Source organism: Hypanus sabinus, chromosome 14 (assembly GCF_030144855.1).
Source record: "Hypanus sabinus isolate sHypSab1 chromosome 14, sHypSab1.hap1, whole genome shotgun sequence".
NCBI lineage: Eukaryota > Metazoa > Chordata > Chondrichthyes > Myliobatiformes > Dasyatidae > Hypanus > Hypanus sabinus.
In genome coordinates, this window is record NC_082719.1 from 43,477,618 (window position 1) to 43,495,316 (window position 17,699).

General features: G+C 41.3%; 1 protein-coding gene across 4 annotated transcripts in view; it reads left to right on the forward strand.

The window, feature by feature from the left end:
- The window catches only part of LOC132404687 (Krueppel-like factor 3), an 83,009-nt gene that overhangs the window by 39,094 nt on the left and 26,216 nt on the right, over nucleotides 1-17,699 (forward strand). For all 4 annotated transcript variants that reach the window (XM_059989032.1, XM_059989031.1, XM_059989030.1 and 1 more), the window contains one exon: nucleotides 6,905-7,002. In XM_059989032.1, the coding sequence (XP_059845015.1) occupies nucleotides 6,946-7,002 (57 nt within the window). In that variant the 5' untranslated portion in view covers nucleotides 6,905-6,945. The remainder of the gene's footprint in view (nucleotides 1-6,904; nucleotides 7,003-17,699) is intronic.

The following is a 17,699-nucleotide window of genomic DNA, read 5'->3' on the forward strand; positions in this document are numbered from 1 at the left end:
ACTTGATGATATGGTTCGAGCTGTGTGTTGCAGCACAGTTGTGGGTCAGCAGAGTAAACAGAAGTGGACTGAGCACGCAACCCTGGGGGGCCCCCGTGCTCAGTATGATGGTGTTGGAGATGCTGCTCCCGATCCGGACTGACTGAGGGCTCCCAGTCAGGAAGTCTAGAATCCAGTTGCAGAGGGAGGTGTTCAGGCCCAGTAGGCTGAGCTTTCCAATCAGTTTCTGTGGGATGATTGTGTTGAATGCTGAACTGAAGTCTATGAACAGCATCGGAACGTATATGTCTATTTTGTCTAGGTGGGTTAGGGCCAGGTGGAGGGTGGTGGCAATGGCGTTGTCTGTTGAGCAGTTGAGACGGTACGCGAACTGCTGGGGGTCCAGTGAGGGGGAAAGCAGGGTCTTGATGTGCCTCATGACGAGCCTCTCGAAACACTTCATGATGATGGATGTGAGAGTAACAGGATGGTAGTCGTTGAGGCAGGACACTGAAGACTTCTTCGGCACGAGGACGATGGTGGCAGCCTTGAAGCACGTTGGAACGGTGGCGCTGCTCAGGGAGATGTTGAAGATGTCAGTGATGTCATCTGCTAGCTGGTCCGCGCATCCTCTGAACACTCTGCCAGGAATATTGTCTGGTCCAGCAGCCTTCCATGGGTTGACCCTGCATAGGGTTTTCCTCACATCGGCCACGGTGAGACACAGACCTGGTCATTGGGAGGAGGAGTGGTCGTCCTCGCCACCACAACATTTCCCACCTCAAAACGAGCGTAGATGTTATTCAACGCATCTGGGAGGGAGGCATCATCTGCACAGGCAGGTGATGTTCTGTAGTTGGTGATGTCCTGGATGCCCTTCCACATGCCACTGTCCTGGAAGTGCTGTGGATTCGCTGGGCATGTGCACGCTTTACCTCTCTGATTGCCCGCGACAGTTTTGCCCTTGCTGTTGTTAGGGCTGCCTTGTTGCCTGCTCTGAAGGCAGAGTCACAGGTCCTCAGCATCCCACGCACCTCCACTGTCATCCATGGCTTCTGGTTGGAGCGTGTAGTGATGGTCTTGGACACAGTGACGTCGTCGGTGCATTTGCTGATGTGGCTGGTCACTGATGCCGTGTACTCCTCTAAGTTGGTGGAGTCACCATCGGTTGCAGCCTCCCTGAACATGTGCCAGTCAGTGTGCTCAAAGCAGACTTGAAGAGCAGAGATGGCTCCTGCTGGCCAGGTTTTCACTTGCTTCTGAACCAGTCTGGAGTGCCCGACGAGCGGTCGGTATGCTGGGATTAGCATAACAGAGATGTGGCCTGAGTAACTGAAGTGGAAATGGGGTTCTGCCCGGTACGCATCAGGGATGTTTGTGGAAACCAGGTCCAACGTGTTCTCCCCTCTTGTTGCAAAGTCCACATACTGATACAGTTAACTATCAGTCTCCAGCTTTAGCTTCATTAAAGGTATGGCTTTGCCTCTACTATGAGAATGCATAGGAAGTGTGTGTGTGTGTTTGTAAGCGCATGGGCTCTATGTGTAAGTGTGTGAGTGTGTTTGTAAGCACATGGGCTCTATGTGTAAGTGTGTGTGTTTGTGTATGTGTGTGTATTTATAGGAGTGCATAATACTGCTCTGTTTTGCTATGATCCTCTTGTTATTCCCACCCTAACCTCTACAGCAGGAATTCTGATTGGTGCCAGGTACCCCTGGTTTCTACCCAAAGCCCTTAAATGTTGTCCCTATTTGCTTTAGCAGAAGTGGTTCCTGACCGTCTGCTGTGAAATTGATCCTGTTTTCATTATCTGGCCCAAATTACTACAATCACTACTTTCACTTCTGCTCACAGACATGGTTGTGACCACAGCATTGAGAAAGATGTCTGAGCAGTCTGCTCTCTGCAGTCGGAGAGAAAGGGTGCCCAATTAATATCAACTGATTAATATTCATCTTTATTGTTAGAGCAGAAAAGTCCAATGGAAGCTCCTCCAGTTGAGGTGAACCACTGCATGAATTGCATTGACTGAAGCTAGATGACATTGAGGGAACTACTATAATGCTGTGAGCCCTTAAGCAAAACCAGCTCAGTGCACCAGCTCTCACAATTGTGCTCAGCTGTTCCTGCATAAGCGGTTCCTTCCTCTCGCTAAGGTCAGGTGCTCAGTGGATGATTCCTGTCTATGAACTTTCCTCAGGTTTCCTACTGAATTTTACATAAACTTGCAAGTTGGGGCAGTTAAGAACCTATTGGAGAAATCAGCCTTGATATAACTGAATCTTGAAAAGATTATTCTTTGAGAACCTGCAGTCTTGCTGGCCGGTAGCTCCCAGCAAAGGTTTATGGACACAGTTTTCTAATGAAGAACCTCTTGCACCTCACCTTAACAGCCCTCTCCACCCTCACTACCCCCATTCCAAACCCTCATAATAATATATAATCATTTTGTTATTATTGGTTTGTGCCGGTTAGTTGCAGCATTATAGCATCATATAGCAATAAAAGAGTCCATCAGTCCTCCATGCCCATATAACCATCACCCCATGCCACATATAATATCTATCCTTCAACATCATCAAATAGGTAATCTGGCCATTATTACTTAGCCGATGAGGGGTCTCAGCCCAAATCATCGACTGCTTATTCATTTCTACGGATGCTGCCTGACCTGCTGACTTCCTCTAACACTTTGTGTGTGCTCTTCTGGATTTCCGGCATCTGCGAAATCTCTTGTGGCTAAGTTAGGGACTTGCAGTGGCCTCATTTGTCACCACCCACCTTGTATTACAACAGCAATTCAATCTAAAAGTACATCCCTGGATATGAGGTAACCCCAGGGGGTGATTGATAGTGTATAAATGGAATTTTGTTCCTTTCATTTGGATCTGATTTATTTCTGTAGAAACCCTGGAATTATAGAATAATATTAACATAACAATAAGGGTGTAACAAGCACTTCTCAGGAAAGTTTTAGTTCAGCCAGTCTAGTTCTGTCACAAGATTATTGATGTTGCTTTCCCCTATGGGATGGACGATTATTACAGTTACTTTGTTGTTGCCCTTAAAAGATTGTTAGCATCTAAACTGGAGAATATAATTCTTCCCAGGAGCTTGGGTGGATGAGGAGACCTGCCATGCCACTTATCCCATGAGACATTCTACTTCTAACAAAAGCTAGCACACCTATTCTACTGTAACAGGTTCTTCTCAGCTGTTGCTTGGGCCATCTATCCTCAGTGCCTAAAACAGTGATGAGTGATCCGCCCTTTGATAGATCCAGTTGTGTAAAATTATACCTCTGAGTAAATAAAGGGATGGCAGCTTATTCCTGCCCCATTGTGTTGTCCCGAACAAAGACGGCAGAACCTATCACTCCTTATGACTGGGGAATTATTTGCAAGCTAGAAAGTGCTGACTGAAAGAAAAGTAAATTCACTAACACAGGACAGCCTGCTTCGTTAAATTAAAATGGGTCTTAAGACTGTATTTTGTTTGACCTAGGTATGGTCAAATTTTTTAAAATTATTCTTATACTATCAAACTGTCAGACATGGAACTAATCCAACAGTTAAAATGTTATTACAAGAGTTATAGTTTTAACTTTGACAGCAATCAGGCACCTGAAGGACTGAGATGAGCTAGAATCCTCTGCCTAATTTTACAAAAATGAACCTCCAGCAATTTTAAATGTGTTTCTGTTTATTTGAGATTGGTTGGAAATTTCATTCAGAGAATCACTAGCCGTGGAGCATTCCAACCATTCTCAGAGTAGATTGTATTGAGATTTCCATTTTATTAGATCATATTACAAATGATTAATCCAGTCAGTGATGGGATACGCTCATATTCAAAGTGGGACGCCCTTTGCAAGGGAACCTTGGTTTTCAAGGGATATTGTGACCCTAGTTTTAAAAAGAAAGCAGGTATATCGCAGCTTTAGGCAGGTAGGAACAAATGAGGTGTCTATGGAGTACAAGAAATGCAAGAGGACATTCAAGAAGGAAATCAGGAGGGCTAAAAGAAGGCATGAGGTTGCCCTAGCAGACAAGATGAAAGAGAATCCTAAAGGGATTCTAGAAATATGTTAAGAGGAAAAGAATTGGTCCTCTAGGAGATCAGAAAGGTAGTCTATGTGTGGAGCTAGAAGAGATGGAAGAGATGTTAAATGGATTTTTTTTTGGCTCTGTGTTTACTCAGAGACAAACACAGAGTTTATACAAGTGTGGCAAAGCAGCATTGAGGTAATGTACCCTATACAGAGGCGTTAGCTGTCCTGAGGCAAATTCGGGTGGACAAGGTGTTCTCTTTGACCCTGTGGGAGACAAAAGCAGAAATTGCAGGGGCCCTAGCAGTGATATTTAAATCATCCTTAGTGACAGGTGAGGTACAGGAGGATTGGAGGATAGCTAGTGTTGTTCCGCTGCTTATGAAAAGCTCTAAACCAGGAAATTACAGGCCAGTGAGCCCAACATCAGCAGAGGGAATGTCATTGGAAGGTATTCTAAGGGACTGGATATGAGTACTTGGATAGACATGAACTAATTAGGGTAGTCAGCATAGCCTTGAACATGGAAGGTCATGTGTAACCGATCTTATAGAGTATTGCAAGGAAGGTATCAAGAAAGTTGAAGAAGACATTTAGCAAGACCCCGCATGAGAGATTGGTCAAGAAGGTTCAGTTGTCCGGCATTCAAGATGAGGTGGTAAATTGGATCAGACATTGGCTTTGTGGGAGGAACCAGAGAGTGTTAGTAGATGGTTGCCTCTGTGCCTAGAGGCCTGTGACTGGTGCAGTGTCACAGGGATCAGTGCTGGCTCCATTGTTGTTTGTCTTTTACTGTATATCAATGCTCTGGACAATAATGTGGTTAACTGGATCTGCAAATTTGTGGATGACATCAAGATAGAGAACAGCGGGAAAGACTATCAGAGCTTGCAATGAGATGTGAACCAGCTGAAAATGACAGATGGAATTTACTGCAGACAAGTGCAAGGTGTTGCACTTCATTCGGACCAAACAGGGTAGTTTTTATACAGTGAACAGTAGGGCACTGAGGAGTGCAGTACACCAGTGGAATCTGCAAATATAGGCCCATAATTTATTGAAAGTGGCAGTACAGTAGCAGTCATAAAGAAAGCTCTTCGCACATTATCCTTCATAAGTTGAAGTATTGAGTACAGGAGATGACATGTTATGTTGAAATTGTATTAGACAATGGTGAGGCCTAACTTGGAGAATTGTCTGCAGTTTTGGTCACCTACCATCAGGAAAGATGCAAATAAGGTTGAAAGAGTACAAAGAAAATTTACAAGGATTTTGCCATGACTAGAGGCTATAAGGAAAGATTGAATAGGCTAGGACTTTATTCCCTGGAATTTAGACCATTAAGGGGAGATTTGATAAAAGTATACAAAATTATGAGGGATATAATAAGGGAAGACACTAAGGCTGGGTGGACTACAACTAGAGGTCATGGGTTCTGGGTGAAAGCTGAAAAGTTTTAGGGGAAACGAGGGGAAACCTCTTCACTCAGAGGGTTGTGAGAGTGTGGAATGAACTGGCAGTGCAAGTGGTGCACGCAAGCTTGATTTCAACATTTAAGAGAGGGCTGAATATATACATGGACGGTAGGGGTATGAAGGGCTATGGTCCAGGTGACATCGATGGGAGTAAGCTGTTTAAATGGGTTGGCATGGACTAGGTGATCCATAGAGCTTGTTCCTGTGTGCACTTTTCTGTGGCTCCTTCTCTAAATTCCTTGTATGAGGACCGTGTTTAATCACATATGTGTTCCAAGTTAATCAAACTTTTTTATAGTAACTTTGTTTTCTACAAGTTGCCCATCTGTATTAAAAAGTCTCTGGTGAACACATTTATTATGAACAGGAAGCCACCGCAAAACTTTTAAAAAAGCGTAAAAATCTTCTAGAGTTGCGTTTGAATCTATAAAAAAAGACGCAATTATGTAGGATTATGGTTTTCCTTTAAATCATTTTGTGTAGCAGTTATAAATATTCTTTTTTATTGCTGTATCCAAAATTCTCAAAAGTTTTGTTATGCTTTGTAAATCCATTCTTTATACAAGAGTACATTACTCAATCAATTTGGCATGATGTATAATATATGTTAACTAATAAAGTACATCCTTGAATGTGTACTGAGCTTCCATAGAGACCTGATGTTTTAATTTACATTATCACAAAAAAGTGGGAAATGAATCCATTCAAAATGATGAATATTAACAATATTTAAAATAATGTTGGCATAATTAAAAATTCAGTTTTATGTATACGTTTTAGTTCTAAAATCTAACCATTGCAAAAGGCTAAAAAAAAGCAAATATTTGTATTTACTCCATTTAAACTACTTTAAAACTTAACATTCATCATTTATCAATAAAACAGAGGCAAATTATGCAAAGCCTTCAACCTTGATTTGTTATCAATACCATTTAATGGTCAGAGCATTCACATTCATGAATGCTTGCACTGGTTAAGAGGGTTCTCTTTGTGGAGACAACACACTGTGAAGATAACACAGTGAAGAAGTACTCACTCCATCTAGGTAAATAATAGCAGTTGACCTTTGGGGATATTTTCATCAGTTGAGAACTCACCCAGCAGATGAGTTCTCCTATCCTTTCTTATGGTGGTGTATTGGAAAAAAAACTTATTTTTCTGCGAAGCTGGAAGCCAGTAAGTCATGTGCAATTATTGGTATTAACCCATAGCTTCAGTATTTATGGGATGATCCTGTTTTATAGGGCTTTGAGGAAAGGGACCCAACACTGAATGGTGGGCATATAGTACCTGCTTCCACCAGTGCTTCTCATACTGCAAGCGTTTAATCCTCCTGGGTTATGTTTTGCATGTCGGCACAGAATGAGTACAATGGTCATGGTCAAAATCCTCTCTTCTACAGGTCGAAAAGCCGACTCTTTCTGGGACTGGAGTTTGCTCAAGATGCTCATGTTTGACTGTCTGCCTGGAAAGCAAAATCCCATGGATCCAGCTTCAATGGTAAACAAGAATTTTCATCATTAAGCTATTCATAGCAACATGTCACTGTAAATTACATCCAGTATATTTCAGCTAGCACTTGTTTTCCATCTTCAAAAATATTCCTGCAGTGCATGTGGAATGGTTACGATCACTTGCAGGAGAAATCCCTCCTTCATTGTTTCTTTGGCTTTTTCAATGGGGTTTAAAATGCAATAATTTTGTTGAATCCTCCAGTGAGTTTATCCAATTAATGGCCAAGGCATACAAAATAAAGCTGCCATCTTGATTGGCAGCCTATGCAATTTGATAATGGAGTAAAAGGAAAGGTGTGGGGCAGAGTTGTTATTCCTTGTAAACACCCAGTGATTCTCTGTTGGAAAAACATATACATGAGCTTAGTGTACAGAAAAAGAAATCAGGTTAGTGTTTCTTCACTGCCTTATCCAACATGTACCACACTGGGGTATTTAAATGTATTTAAATGCATTGAAGGTCCCTGCTTACGCCAAAACATAAAAACATTCGGGCCTCATGGCTTCTCCACCACTCGGTAGGATTAAGCTCCTCATTTACCCAATGCCACTTTGATGCACTGAGCTCTCTATCCCTTGATTCCCCTGATGCTTGAAAACCTAGACTAGGAAGCTGAGCTTTGCTGGCCGTCTGAGAAGTTTCCAGCACCCTCATCGTGGAAAAATTACTTTCCATTTCTGACTTGAATGACCATCCCCTTATTTTAAAACTGTGCTCATATCAGGAAAAACATCTACCCAGTACCCATCCTGTCAACCCCCTAAGCCTTTTGAACTTGTACCGGCCCAGCCTAGCACTGAAGAGTATAGAGTTTCTAACCTACATTGATTGGCCTTCTCGGTGAATTACTTGTATAATATCTGTCAGAGTCAAATGGAACTATGCATCATTTCTTGTTTGATTTTGTAAAATATTTTATTAGCATTTGTTGGTCCCACTGCAGAAGAGTTTCTTCACAAGTTTTTCGTCAGAATCACCAACCAAATAAATTTGTTATTCATTAAATATGATCAAAAATACCGTTTGTTGCATCTTTTTCATGACTTTGCAGTACTGATAGGAAGTCCAGCAAGTCTGCTGGGCTATTACCCAGTCATATTTTCCATATCGGGCCAGCAGGCCTTTACATAGCTCCCAGCATTCACAGGATTTTTTCCCCAGGTGCTCAGCTGGCTCTGGCCTACATCATCTGTCGTGCTCCTGATTTGCTGCCATCAGTCCTATAGTCCTGTGCTGGGCTTCCCATAGAGCTTGATGTGTGAGATCAATCTTCTTCCTTCTGCAACAATGGGTTTCTGTCAATCCAAGCAGCGTCAACCTGGCCAGGAATGAGCACATTCAGCCTGTGGCTTCATCATTCAAAGTAAAGGTATACTGAAGTTGTTAGGGAGGAATAATTTCCTCTCTAGCAACTTCCATATCTCTTCACGAATGTTTTGAATGAAAGAGTCAATTTTTCTGGCTGCCCATACCACTGCTTTCTGTTCACGAGCTTGGAGTACGGAATAACAGGAGCAGCAGGATTTCCAGTCCAAGGCCAATAACTGGCCTGCAGGAAAATCTGCCATTGGCTGGGGCAGGGCACAAGGTAGAGGCCAACTGTAGGTTTTGGTCCCTGGAATCTTCAGTCATCATGATCTTCCCTAAGCTGTTCAATTCAGATCCAATACCCATGTTGGCCAGCTCTGCCAACATGCAGATTCATTCCCAGCCTCCCTCACACCCAGTTCTAGCATGTTCCTATGGCACTAGTGAAATTCTGTGGCTGGACTAGCCAGACAGTGGGAAAGGCCCTGAGCACCATAGGGCTTCATCAGACACATAAACAAGAGGAAGACTGGGAAAGACCCAGTAAGTTTGCAAAGGTTTGTGACCAGGGAGATTGGAAAGCTTGTTAATTATAGGCAGATCTGTCTCTACAGTGCCTCTGGAGTCATTAGCACTGCATAAAGTATTAGTGTCACAGGGCATTAAATTAAAAAAAAACAAAATTCCTTTAAACAGCTTTATAAATACCCATCAAATTAGGTAAAGTTAGGAGTTGCATTTGCTGAGTATGTTTTAGCATTGTAAAGAAGCATGTGGCACTGAACTGATGCAGCTAGAGTCTGTCGGTTTCTACCTGGCCGTATCTTTCTCTTCCCAAAGAAGTGATTCCTCACTAGGCTTCAACTCACGGATGAGAATCATTTGTACCACTGCTGTATATGAAGCCTGCCCATAGTGCGGTCATGTCGTTTAATTGCAAAGTGATACTGAACTAACTCACATCAGAACCTCCAGACCTACCCAATCAACACATCTGACTTTAGCATCCTAATCTTTGTGGGCTGGGATTCTATGACACAGCCGAATCTCAATTTCCCTGTTCAGCTACTGACAGACAAGGCTGATGGATCCAAAAGGGAGCAAAATATAAATAAGACGAAGGCCAATCGTCCTATGGCTACAGCCCATAACACAAGCATCACAGATATGATAAAAGGAAGTCTCCAATTAAGAGCTCCAACACCCATAGAAAATGCCATGGATTATTGAAAATAACCTCCATTTGTTATGGATTACTCTTTGATGTTAATCCTTCCGATAGCACAACACGTGTAGGAAAAGATCAGGAACTGTCTTCGACTGCACGTACCAAATATTCGTTGAAAAGCAGCAGCTGCACATTGTATTCAATTTCCAAAGTGGAACCAGTTTTCAAAAGTGGAATACCACACCCAATTGTTACTATATTGTTCATTTAGCATAAGCAGCTAAAGTCAAGTTTCTCCTTACTTGTAAAAGTGGTGTTTAAATTCACTTGTTATCTGGAATTAGTTGACAGCACAGTTTTTCAATACCATGGAGAACACAGAAGTCCCATTTTACAAGTTTAAATTGAAACCAGGCCACAGTGACTCCAGCTAAAAGGAAGAGTCAGATACAGAATCAGGTTTAATATCACTGGCATGTGTCGAGAAATAGTTGTTTTGTGGCAGCAGTACATTATAATATTAATTAAATATAAATACAATTTAATACAATATTAATCCAATTAAATACGTAGTGCAAAAAGAGAAAAAATATAATGAGTTAATTGTCCATTCAGAAATCTGTTGGCATTGGAGAAGAAGCTATTTCTAAGGCATTCAGTGTGTATCTTCAGGTGCCTGTATCTCCTCCTTGATGATAGCAATTAGAAAAGGATATGTCCTATATAACCATATAACAATCACAGCACGGAAACAGGCCATCTTGGCCCTCCTAGTCCGTGCCGAACTCTTAATCTCACCTAGTCCCACCTACCCGCACTCAGCCCATAACCCTCCACTCCTTTCCTGTCCATATACCTATCCAATTTTACCTTAAATGACACAACTGAACTGGCCTCTACTACTTCTACAGGAAGCTCATTCCACACAGCTATCACCCTCTGAGTAAAGAAATACCCCCTCGAGTTTCCCTTAAACTTCTGCCCCCTAGCTCTCAAATCATGTCTTCTCGTTTGAATCTCCCCTACTCTCAATGGAAACAGCCTATTCACATCAACTCTATCTATCCCTCTCAAAATTTTAAATACCTCAATCAAATCCCCCCTCAACCTTCTACGCTCCAATGAATAGAGACCTAACTTGTTCAACCTTTCTCTGTAACTTAAGTGCTGAAACCCAGGTAACATCCTAGTAAATCGTCTCTGCACTCTCTCTAATTTATTGATATCTTTCCAATAATTTGGTGACCAGAACTGTACACAATATTCCAAATTTGGCCTTACCAATGCCTTGTACAATTTTAACATTACATCCCAACTTCTGTCCTCAATGCTCTGATTTATAAAGGCCAGCGTTCCAAAAGCCTTCTTCACCACCCTATCTACATGAGACTCCACCTTCAGGGAACTATGCACAGTTATTCCTAGATCTCTCTGTTCCTCTGCATTCCTCAATGCCCTACCATTTACTCTGTATGTTCTATTTGGATTATTCCTGCCAAAATGTAGAACCTCACACTTCTCAGCATTAAACTCCATCTGCCAACGTTCAGCCCATTCTTCTAACCAACATAAATCTCCCTGCAAGCTTTGAAAACCCATCTCATTATCCACAACACCTCCTACCTTAGTATCATCGGCATACTTACTAATCCAATTTACCACCCCATCATCCAGATCATTTATGTATATTACAAACAACATTGGGCCCAAAACAGATCCCTGAGGCACCCCGCTAGTCACCGGCCTCCATCCCGTTAAACAATTATCCACCACTACTCTCTGGCATCTCCCATCTAGCCACTGTTGAATCCATTTTATTACTCCAGCATTAATACCTAACGACTGAACCTTCTTAACTAACCTTCCATGTGGAACTTTGTCAAAGGCCTTGTTGAAGTCCATATAGACTACATCCACTGCCTTACCCTCGTCAACATTCCTCGTAACTTCGTCAAAAAATTCAATAAGGTTTGTCAAACATGACCTTCCACGCACAAATCCATGCTGGCTACTCCTAATCAGATCCTGTCTATCCAGATAATTATAAATACTATCTCTAAGAATACTTTCCATTAATTTACCCACCACTGATGTCAAACTGACAGGTCTATAATTGCTAGGCTTACTTCTAGAACCCTTTTTAAACAATGGAACCACATGAGCAATATGCCAATCCTCCGGCACAATCCCCGTTTCTAATGACATCTGAAAGATCTCCATCAGAGCTCCTGCTATCTCTACACAAACTTCCCTCAAGGTCCTGGGGAATATCCTGTCAGGACCTGGAGATTTATCCACTTTTAAGTTTCTTAAAAGCGCCAATACTTGCACCTCTTTAATTGTCATAGGTTCCATAACTTCCTTACTTGTTTCCCACACTTTACACAATTTAATATTTTAATAGAAGAAATCATTTATATATTTAATAGAATAAATCATTCAAAATCTCTCCCCTCTCTCTCGGCTCCACACATAGTTGACCACCTTGATTCTCTAAGGGACCAATTCTCTAACTGTAGAAACCTTTCGGATTTACTTTCACCTTATTTGCCAAACCAACCTCGTATCTTCTTTTAGCTTTTCTAATCTCTTTCTTAAGATTCCTTTTACATTCTTTATACTTCTCGAGCAATTCCTTTACTCCATGCTGCCTATATCTATTGTAGACATCCCTCTTTTTCCAAACCAAGTTTCTAATATCCCTTGAAAACCCTGGTGCTTTCAAACCTTTAACCTTTCCTTTCAACCTAACAGGAACATAAAGATTCTGTACCCTCATAATTTCACCCTTAAATGACCTCCATTTCTCTATTACATCCTTCCCATAAAACAACTTGACCCAATCGACTCTCTCTAAATCCCTTTGCATCTCCTCAAAGTTAGCCTTTCACCAATCAAAAATCTCAACTCTAGGTCCAGTCCTGTCCTTCTCCATAATTATATTGAAGCTAATGCTATTGTGATCCCCAACACATACATCTGTCAGCTGACCTATTGCAATCCCTAACAGGAGATCCAACACTGCCCCATCTCTAGTCGGTACTTCTATGTATTGTTGCAAAAAACTATCCTGCACACATTTCACAAACTAAACCATCCAGCCCTTTTACAGAATGAGCTTCCCAAAATACGTGTGGAAAATTAAAATCTCCCACAATCACCACCTTGTGTTTACTACAAATATCTGCTATCTCCTTACACGTTTGCTCTTCCAACTCACGCTCCCCATTAGGTGGCCTATAAAGCACCCCTATCAGTGTCACTACACCTTTCCCATTCCTCAATTCCTCCCAAATAGTCTCCCTAGAAGAGCTCTCTAATCTATCCTTCCAAAACACAGCCATAAGATTTTCTCGGACAAGCAATGCAACACCTCCTCCTCTGGCCCCTCCTACTTCATCACACCTGAAGCAACTAAATCCAGGAATATTTAGTTGCCAATCACACCCTTCCTGCAACCATGTTTCACTAATAGCTACAACATAATTCCAGGTAGCAATCCACGCTTTAAGCTCATCCACCTTTCTTGCAATGCTCCTAGCATTAAAATAGATACATTTAAGATACTCTCCACCTCCTCCTCTCTTTTCATCCCTAACGTCCTGGGTGATGGAAGTCCTTAAAGACCAATGCCGCCTTGTTGAGGCTACTATCCAGTTTCCATCATATTAGAATGTCCGGGAACAGGAGGCAACTATTCTTCTCCATCTCCATCATAAACTGAACATTGGGATGTATACTGTTTAAACTACAGGGGTATAATTACCTCCGGACTAGACATGCCCAGCCATCATCCATGATGAAGAGGGCAGAGTTTATCATCGAAACATTAGCTATAGTCGATACCTGTATCCAACTGGAAACCCAAGAAGAGTTTATTCATCTTATACGGCAGGAAAGCACTAGATCCTTTTTGGTCAAATAAGACTTCATATTTAACAAAACTCAGTGAGTGTTCAATGCTATCAAGGTTGCAATTAATGTTTGGGATGAAGCTCTCCATGATTAAATTGGGGAGGAATAAGCAGGTGAAATATAGCAGTTAATTAGGTAATTTGCCCTTCATAGCAGATTAAACAAGGTTTGCAGGAAAGCTACTTATTTATAATTGAAATGGAGAAGATTCAAGTGTTTATGTAAAGACTACGTTTACAATAAAAAGTCAACTGTATTTGTTGATGGGAGGCAGAATACAATAATTCTGCAGTATTAATTTATTTTTCTATATTAACCTTTTGGTAAATTTTAGGGAATTATACAATATAATGATGAAAAAAGCGCACTTTCCACTGAACTGAAAAGAAAAAGAGTCAGAATCATATTTAATATCAGCGGCATATGTCATGAATTTTTTTAACTTTACAACAGCAGTGCAATAAAATACATGATAAATAAATATAGAGAAAAACAGTTACAGTAAGATATGTGTGTGTGTCTAGTAAATAATTAAGGTAGTGTAAAATAACAGAAATAAAAAAGCAGTGAGGCAGTGTTCATGGGTTCAATGTCCATTTAGGAATTGGAAGGCAGAGAGGAAAAAGCTGTTCCTGAATCACTGAGTGTGTGCTTTTAGGTTTCTGACGGTAACAGCATGAAGAGGGCATGTCCTGAGTGGTGGGGATCCTTAATAATGGATGCCACCTTCCTAAAGCACACCTCCTTGAAGGTGTCTTGGATACGAAGGAAGCTGGTACCCATGATGGAGCTGACTAATTTTACAAGTTTCTGCAACTTACTTCGATACTGTGCAGTAACCGCCCCAGATGGTGATACAGCTCTCCACGGTACATTTGTAGAAGTTTCCGAGTGCTTTAATTGACACTTCTTTCCACTTCTGATCCCTCTAAGAGGATTGATTTGTGTTCCCTCGTCTTACCCTTCCTGAACTCCACAATCAGCTCTTTGGTCTTACTGACATTGAGTGCAAGTTTGTTGCTCCGACGACACTCAACTAACTGGTATATCTGTCTCCTGTATGCCCTTTCATCACCATCTGAAATTCTGCCAATAATGGCTGTACCTTAAGCGAATTTATAGATGTTGTTTGAGTTATGCCTAGCCACACAGTCATGAGTGTAGAGAGAGTAAAGCAGCGGGTTAAACTCACATCCCTGTGCAGTGCCAGTGTTAATTATCAGTGAGGTGGAGATGTTATTTCCAATCCACACAGAATGTGGTCTTCCAGTTAGGAAGCTGAGGATCCAATTGCAGAGGGAGGTACAGAGGCCTTGGTTCTGTAGCTTTTCAAGCAGGACTACAGGAGTGATGGTGTTAAATGCTGAGCTACAGTCAAATAGACAGCATCCTGACATAGGTATTTGCATTGTCCAAGTGATCCAAGGCTGTGTGAAGAGCTATTGAGATCATGTCTGCTGTAGTCCTATTGTGATGATAGGCAAATTGCACTGGGTCCAGGTCCTTCCTGAGATTCCAGCTATGGCTAACTTCTCAGAGCATTTCATCACCATAGATGTGAGTGCTACTGGACAATAGCCATTAAGGCAGCTCACACTGCTCTTCTTGGGCACTGGTATGAAGCAGGTGGGAACTCCCAACTGTAGCAGTGAGAGATTGGAAATGTCTTTGAATATTCCTGCCAGTTGGTTGCCATGGGTTTTTAGAGCCTTACCAGGTACTCCATTGGGCCAGCTGCCTTGCAAGGGTTCACCCTCTTGAAAGACAGCTTGATGTCGGCCTCCGAGACAAAGATCAGAGGGTCATTGGATGCTGCAGGGTTTTATTTTCCCTTTGAAAGTGAGCATAAAAGGCATTGAGCTTGTCTGATAGTTGAAGCGTCATTCCCATTTATGATGTTGGGTTCAAATACAGTCTACATTTACAATTTCTAATGCCCCTCACATCACTTGTCCACCAAAAAGCTACAAATGTTTGACACAAATTTTATGATCTTGACAGATAAGAAACTGTTGTTGTGATTACAGAACACACAAATTTGCTTCACAGCCACTAAAATTCTGCCACTGTTGCAATGGAGAAGACAAGCAAAATGCATTGAATATTTTTTTAGCCTATTCTCGTGAATTATCAGTTGAGTGGAGATTAAGCAAAAATAGTTCTATGGTAAGGACACGTTCAGCACAGTTTTGTGGGCCAAAGGGCCTGTATTGTGCTGTAGGCTTTCTACGTTTCTAAAAAAATCAATTGGGGCAACTGCAGGGCAGGGCTGCCAGTTTGTTTTCTGTCCCATCTCATTCAACACATTATTATTTAAGATCAATGTTGTTCATTAATTCATTGTACCACCTTCTGTTTTTATGTCATTGGCTTGTCAACCTCTTCACAATTGTAAATCATTGCAAACATCAAAGGTAAATGAGCTATTAAATCTGACAATCTATTAGTCAGTATTTTAACATTCTCAGAGTTGAAATTTCTCAAGCATTTGGACGAGAGAATAAATGGGACTGTCATGTCATTCTGAACATGTTGACACAAATATCAATTACTTATTATATTGCAGTGGGGCGATAATATTCAACAAGCTTAAACAAGGTTTGTGAAGCACCAAATGTTTTTGTCAATTCGACCTTTTGCTGTGCTTCAAGAGTTCAAGAGCAGTTTTTTTTCTTGTTTGATTAGGTACATCTTCACTTACTCACTTCACTTTGAATGAGCTACAGTTGAAGAAATGTTTTAGATATTGTACTAGTAAAAGTGAAAAAGCACTGTCCTGACCATTTCCCATATTAGGTAAGGTGCTATTTATTTACAAATTACTGACCTGTTTCACTTTAGAAATTAATTCATTTCAGGACATTTCCTTAGACTTCATGAATTCCAAAAACACGTTCATATAACCAGCAGCTCAGTATGAAGTGAGTTAAGGACTTGATGTGAGGAAATTTTGTTCATAACATTATTAGCACAAGTATACATAATTACATTTTTACACATGTTAAGCTGTTGTTGATTCAAGGGTGTTTTCTTTTACCTCTGGGAAAAATTGGCTGAATCCCAATGATTAAAAATAGTTATAACATTTCAACTTCTTGCTTCAATGACAAAATAAAGATCATGAATAATGCTGTTTTCTTTTTTAGTTTGCTGGTGTGTTAGAAAAGCTTTGTAGAAGTTTTTTTTTAGTGTTACAATACTTGAGTTTTTTGTTAAGAGAATATTGCCCTTGAGTTTATTTTGTGATGGTTTTTAGTGGCTATGCAGTGATGTGAGAAAGACTAAAACTGCTGGAATCCGAGGCAACAGACAATCTGGGTTTTGCAGCATCTGTGTGTTTAGGTTGAGGGGGGAATTCTTGACTTTTCAGGTCCAAATGTAGGCATTTTAACCCAAAATGAGGGGGAATTCCTTTTCTCCCACAGGTACAGCACAACTGTTGACTTGCTCCAGCATAATGTTTGTTGATGCAATGGTGTGAGTTGGTAGTGCATCCACTACTCTAGAGCCAAGGCTTTACCTCTGATTTTGCTTCTGCCTGCCAAATATCCAGCTATTCCAGCCAGGATGCTGCTGTGAAAATCCTGCAAGCTGAAAATGTGGATGATCTGCATGAGAGAGGCTTTGGCTTTCTTCAGGTTGTGAGAGGAGGCACCCTGTACCTCCTGCTCAGTCTTGGTCAAGAGTTAAAATTCCAGTTGGTTCCCTCTGATTTTTGATACCTGCATTTCCAGGTGAAAACCAGGACCTGCCTGCTTCCATCGGCTCCTAGTAAGGCTGGATGGCTTTAACTATCTCCTGCTCATGGGCTGCTTATCCCACTCCCATCAGGGAGGAGGCTACCTGGATCAACAGACTCAAATACTGTTATTTTCCCTCAGCAGTAAGGCTGGTCAACACCTTCATCCACTTACCCAACACCACCACTGCTATTTCCTGTCAGAGTCGCTTTATCTATAGGCAGTCCTGCTATGCCTCTCATCACTTTATGGACATGCAATCAATCTATGTATAGAAGCTATCTTATGTATTTATATTTATTGTGTATTGTTTTATTATTACGTTCTTTATTTTTTTGTGCTTTTGCGCTGCATCCAATCCAGAGAAACAATTATTTAATTCTCCTTTATACATGTGTACTAGAAATAACAATAAACAATCTTGAATCTGGCTTTCACGGGCAGAAAGGGTTAACACTGCCCCCCCCCCCCCCCATTAGCCTTGAAATTACGTTAAATTTTAATTCTCCTGGAAAGCTTCAAATAAGACCGACTTCACTGCTTACGGGCAG